At 39.1% G+C, this 6,000-nt stretch overlaps 1 protein-coding gene across 1 annotated transcript; it reads left to right on the top strand.

Annotated features, from left to right (window-relative positions):
- Positions 1 to 581: 581 nt before the first annotated feature.
- map1lc3cl (microtubule-associated protein 1 light chain 3 gamma, like) lies at positions 582 to 3,132 on the top strand. Its single transcript, XM_053506157.1, has 4 exons — positions 582 to 1,032; positions 1,672 to 1,727; positions 1,809 to 1,915; positions 2,403 to 3,132. Exons 1-4 carry the CDS (start codon positions 975 to 977, stop codon positions 2,560 to 2,562), a joined length of 381 nt encoding a protein of 126 aa, XP_053362132.1. The 5' UTR covers positions 582 to 974; the 3' UTR covers positions 2,563 to 3,132.
- Positions 3,133 to 6,000: the final 2,868 nt, after the last annotated feature.

Raw genomic sequence — 6,000 nt, 5'->3', positions numbered from 1 at the left:
ATAGTTATGATAAACTATCTGAAAATAAGTACAGTAACATGCAAATGATGAGGGAAAATATTTGTTCCTATAAAACCAGATCTCTCCTTATTTTTTTCCTTCCATGAAACCGTACTATCCCTATTCTTAAACTGCAGCAAGATGCCTTGTGTAGATTTCAAACAGAAACAGGACAATGCATGATTACTATTGGTTACTTATCTTACCATCTTATTGGTAGTAAATAACAAGAATAAACAAATTATGGGATGCATTTATTTGCTGTATGGGCATCAAGATGGAAATATTTGTAATCATGAATTAGTTGCCCTTTCATGAACATTAGTAGTGCAATTACTGCACAAAAGCTTGCTTTTTTACATCAAGGCTCATAGATAATGAGATGTACTGTGTGAGCTGCGTGTTAACCATTAAGCACCAGGAACTGTCATAAAATATTTCGGGGGGTTTCAATCAGACATCCAACCACCCGGTAACTCTCTCTCTCTCTTTCTCTCTCACACACACACACACACACACACACTGGAGTTATCCGTTTCTATGGAAACATGCAACCTCCAAAGTATGAGAGACTGAAATAATTCTGATAATGATCACTGCATTAAAATTCACCTGCATTATGTCATGGTTTGGTGTCCACATTTATACTGAAATGCTTGCTGAAGCTCGCTTGAAGCGTGCTGGGGTGTGTTTGTTCATGTGTGGGGGATGTTTACATCTTGACAGTGTGTAGAATGTAACAGATTAGCAGAGGCTGGGCCAAGATCAGAAATTAGAGTCACCTTTACCCTAGCAATAGACCCTAAACTATTTAGCACATTGATTTTCCTGCCTCCTCCTGTTTCACACGTCCTCGTCTCAGGCCTGTATAAAAGCAAATCCGCCTCAGGAGCTCGACGGGGTTTGATTGTGCCTTCTGCCGGGACACTTCGCTGCCTCCCTTCCTCATCACTTCTGCGTTACACCGCACAGACATGGCACCGTTCGAGAAGTCCATGGAAGTCATGCCCTTCAAGCAGAGGAAGTGCTTAGGTAAGATACAAGGGCAAAATTACCAATAGTTCCTTGTATTTTTCTACGTGAGGAGTAATTAAAACATTTGATGGAATGGAATGGAAAGGACGAAGAATAAAAGCTGGATTAAAAGGAAATAAGGAAAGGAAAGATAAAAAAAAAAATGCAACTAGCTCTCAAATTTAAAAGCAGGAATAAAATGATGTGTCTTTAGCCCTGAGTCAGAGGAAATCCACATGCTAGGTGGAAGTGCATTCTATAGTCAAGGCCGGATCACCTTTTCCTCTGAGTCCGGAACAAGATATTGATAGGACAGATTGATTCTCTTGAGGTTCCTGAGAGGGAAACATTACTGAAGCAGAGCAGTGATAGAGGGCGAAAGAATGTAATTCATGTTCTTTTGGTATTTCACTCAAAAACAGCCCCAGTCTAGTCTTCCATCTGTTCTTCTGCAGATGTTCACTTGTTCCCTGAACACATCTAATCCAAATTATGAAGGTCCTGATAATGGTCTTAATGAATGGTTGATTAAGTGTATCGACCGAGAGAAACATACAATTCAAAGGAAGAACTTCCTTTGACCAGATTTGACTGTTTCAGCTGTTATTTATTTTCTGCACATATATTACATAGCTGTTAATTCTTCTTGTAATCTAGCAACGAGAAAAGATGAAGTCTGCACAATTCGCTCCAAGTTCCCCAACAAAGTACCAGTAAGATCCTTTCCTGCTTTTGTACTTAAATTCTGAACAATCTGAGCAACACGTATTCTGACCGACTTCTGTGTCCTGAAGGTTATCGTTGAACGTTGCAGTCGGGAGAAGCGGCTTCCTCTATTGGACAAAACTAAATTCTTGGTCCCTCACGAGCTCACAATTGGGCAATTTTTGTGTCTGCTGAGGTGAGTGATCTCTGAACTGAAGTTTGCAGATTATAAAACCAAAGGAAAAGTCTATAAGACAATGCGGACAGGCTGCATGTCGCAAGTTGCTGTTATGCATGCAGAGTACATAGCACCAATCTGTTTACTCTCTGTTCTACATTTACTGTCTACTGATACGTCCCTGCACTTATATCAGTTCCTATATTCACACCACTCCCTTATTAGCATGCTGGTCTTTTACGGTAACTGCTGAAAAAGCAGAATGTAGACATGTGATTACTCCAGGCAATAATTCTCCCCTACTGAGACAAAACAGACATCCTGTTTTCTTAAAATGTAATGTTTAAGGGAAGTCGTCAGGACATCAGTATACATTTATGTCGCTTGATCATAAGTCCTTGTCTCATAAATGATATCAACAAAACTCAGTGATTATACTATGATGAAAATGGATACTAGGCTAAAATACATAACTGCCTTAATTCCACCTTTGTATTTATCCCAGGAGTAAGATAGCACTGGAGGCGTCCCAGGCTCTGTACCTGCTGATCTCAGGAAAAAACATGTGCTCCATGACGGCCAGCATGGCGGAAATATACTCTCAGCACGGAGACGCAGACGGTTTCCTCTACATGACCTATGCCTCCCAGGATATGTTTGGCTGAGAAGACCTTTCATTTGTCCCTTTTTAGGGACTGCTGAAATCTTCACGATCTCCATCACGGACTGACCAAGCTCTTACCATTGCTGCTGCTGCTGGACATGATCACTGTACCTGAGACTTCAGACCACTTTTCCAACCGTGAACATGTGGACAAAAATCTCTTCTAACCTCAATTTTCTTTTTTTCTTTTTTTTTTTTTTTTTGGTGAGGTTTAGGATGAGAACCAAAAACTATGATATATAACCTGTGAGAAGTTTACATCAACTTAAAAGGTCCATGACACTTATCTTGGAGACACAGCTGTTCGGTCATGGTGATTAGAGAGCCTTCCTGAAACAATGACTTGAGATTGTGTATGCTTCAGATAGCACTGTCACAGGAAGAAAGAGGGACAGAGGAAGACGGGTGAAAACTGCATGACATTTCTCGTCTTTGTTGTCTTGTTGAGTGTATTCGCTTTTCTCCTGGGAAGCCTGATGGATCTGAAACACCTGAGATTTTCTGTGAACAAATGTTAAAAGAAAAAAGTTTGCAGTGAACGTTACCTCAATCGTTATTGGGAATCCTACAAATAAATCATTTTTGCCATTTTTAAAAAAATGACGTGTTTATTTTATTGTGTGTTTATTGTGTAGTTTTAAAATATTCAAGTCTTAGACCAAAATAATACGAAAAATATGTATTATATTAATATATTATTTCTGCTGAGTGTTCTCTCATGAACTAGATAATATGAAAAGACTCTTATATCTGTTAGCTAACACACTCTTTAGAGTCACACCTCTTTGCCAATTCTATCACCCATCTCTAGTTACGCATTATATAATCCCAGAATCTTATAGAACAGATGGGGTCAATGTGCGAGCCAGCCAATCTATAAAGCCTTTGTACTCCACTGTGATGTTAATTACCGTAAACCTGATTTACAAAATAACACTTGACCAAAACAATGTGACCTTTTCAGGCAGGCCTAAGCAGCTTTTTCAAAATTTTTGGAATTGACTTAAGTTTAGTGTGACACATTATTAAAACCTGGAAGGATTTTGCTGAACCGTCAGCATAACAGAGGAAATGTCAGAAAAAATATGTCAGAAATGAACATGAACTCAGGTCACTGCGTCTGTGTTTGATGAAGCTGGACCGTAAAAAAAATTGACAGTAGAAATCACCGCTATGTTTAATCATGAAAGTAGAAGCATTTCCGAATTCTAAACAGTTTTAAGCATGCTTTACGTTGCTGGGGAGCATAAAGATGGACTTTGGAGCAGTGGATAAAGCCATGCACCCATCATGCATTGTGGCTCCTGTACAAACCTCTGGAGGCAGTGTCATGATCTGGGGTTGTTTCAGTTGGTCAGGTCTAGGATATAAAAGCTATACAAAAAGGAAAAAATCAATCGATGTGTTAACCTGGTCATTCAGGTTGTAACCAGGTTAACACATCAATGAGGTTTCTTTACATCCCTGATAGTGCAGGTATATTCCACAGCTCAACCTGTTAAAGAGTAATTCTGGGAGCATGAATGGGCCACAACAACTGTTTGGTCAGTTAGTGTAGGAAGCAGAATAATGTAAAAAAAAAAAATAATAATAATAATAATAAATAAATAGATCAGCAATAACAGTATGATCACTGACTGGTAAGAAAGCAAATTAGAATTTTGGCCCTAAAGTTGGATGTATTGGAAGAAGAAAAAATGGGGACGCATAAGGATTTAAATGACTTTTACAAGGGCCAAATTGTCATGGCTAGATGATTGGATCAGACCAACTACAAAACTGCAGTTCTTGTGGAATGTTCCCAGTCTTTAGTGGTCAAGGCCTACCAAAAGTGATCTAAGGAGGGAAAACTGGTGATCCAGCGACATGGTCATGGATGGCCAGAGCGTACTGATGCAAGTGAGGAGCAAATGCTGGCCTGTGAAGTCCAGTCTAATAGAAAAGCTACTGTAGGGCAAATTGCTGAGAAAGTTAAAGCTGGTTCTGATAGAAACACGTCAGAACACAGTGCATTGCAATTTGTTGTGTATAGTGCTGTGTAGCTGCAGACTGGTCAGGGTGCCCGTGCCCCTTTTTCTATTGCCGAAAGTGCCTACAATGGTTATGTGAGCATCAAAATCTGTGCCAAGCTTGTATGTGTGGACCGGATGGTCCACTGTGGCGACTCTTTGCCGGAAGCGGCCAAAAGACCAACAACATACTACAAGACGTTAGACAGGTAGATATAAAGTTGAAGTGGGAAAAAAGCTTTAGAACGGGAATACCAGAAGATACATGGGATGAGATTTTAGGATACATTATTACATGCTTTATCAACGCTATGAATAAAAATCAATTGAAAATCTTGCACCGGATGTATAATTCTATGACAAAGCTGCATAAAATCTTGCCAGAAAGGTTACCAATCTGTAAGAAATGTAAACAACGAGAAGTAGATTTATTTCGGTTGCAATATTCACATTGAAACCGAAATAAATCAAACCTAAATAAACCCAGATACTCTCATGGTTATCCTGGGCACATCTGACAAATAAAAAACAAACGACAGAGTACGCAGCAGCAGCAGTTATCCTATGTTCTTGGTAATGCAAAGAAACTTATTCTGATATTTTGGAAAAAGAAATAGGAATCTTCTTTTGAACTTTGGATAACAACATTGTACGAAACACTTTGGGGAGAATTTGTTATATTACAGAGGGCAGACTGGACAATTTTGATCAGCCCTGGGGACAACTGAAGCTAAAACTGATTTTGCTTATAAATAGTTTATAATATTAATTACTATACCTACTATTTGTAATTATGACTAATTCCTGAGATTAGTTTTAATTAATTTGACTTTCGATTAAGGCTTGTACAGAGAATTTTCTGTTTGAGCTTTTAAATATGAGGAATTATACAGGAATGCCCTGTGAGACAACAACTTTGTAACACCTAATTGCTTCACAATAAAGATATTCCAAACAAAAGTAGTGCAGAGGTACTTAAAGCTTAGCAGTTTTCCACTTAGCACCTCAATGGCAATTCTGTCACCCTGCACCGAATGGACTAGAATCATAATGCTGGAATGTAATAACGACCAGGAGAGAGAGAGTTCAAAAGGCAAGTCAGCAAAGACCCAAACTGGACAAGACATTGTGTTCCCACTCCCTCACTCACTCACTCCCTCACTCACTCAGAGTTACAGTCAGCACTTTATACTACACAGACTGATGATCGATCAGGGCCCGTATACAAAGCTTTAAAAAATTCTCTGAGAGCTCGCATCTTAGCATAAAAAGTCCTAGCTGGGAGTCCTAGACTAAAAGTGATTTAGGAAACTTCTTAGAGCAACTCTGAGGAAGAAAAGTACAAAAACCTTTATCTTAGTGAGGGGGTGTGGCTGACCCTGTTGAGTGACGCAGCAATTCAAGGACTGTGATTGGTTAATAAAAAAACT

This window comes from Clarias gariepinus, chromosome 10 (assembly GCF_024256425.1).
Source record: "Clarias gariepinus isolate MV-2021 ecotype Netherlands chromosome 10, CGAR_prim_01v2, whole genome shotgun sequence".
Taxonomy (NCBI): Eukaryota; Metazoa; Chordata; class Actinopteri; order Siluriformes; family Clariidae; genus Clarias; species Clarias gariepinus.
This window is presented reverse-complemented; position numbering and strand designations above follow the sequence as displayed.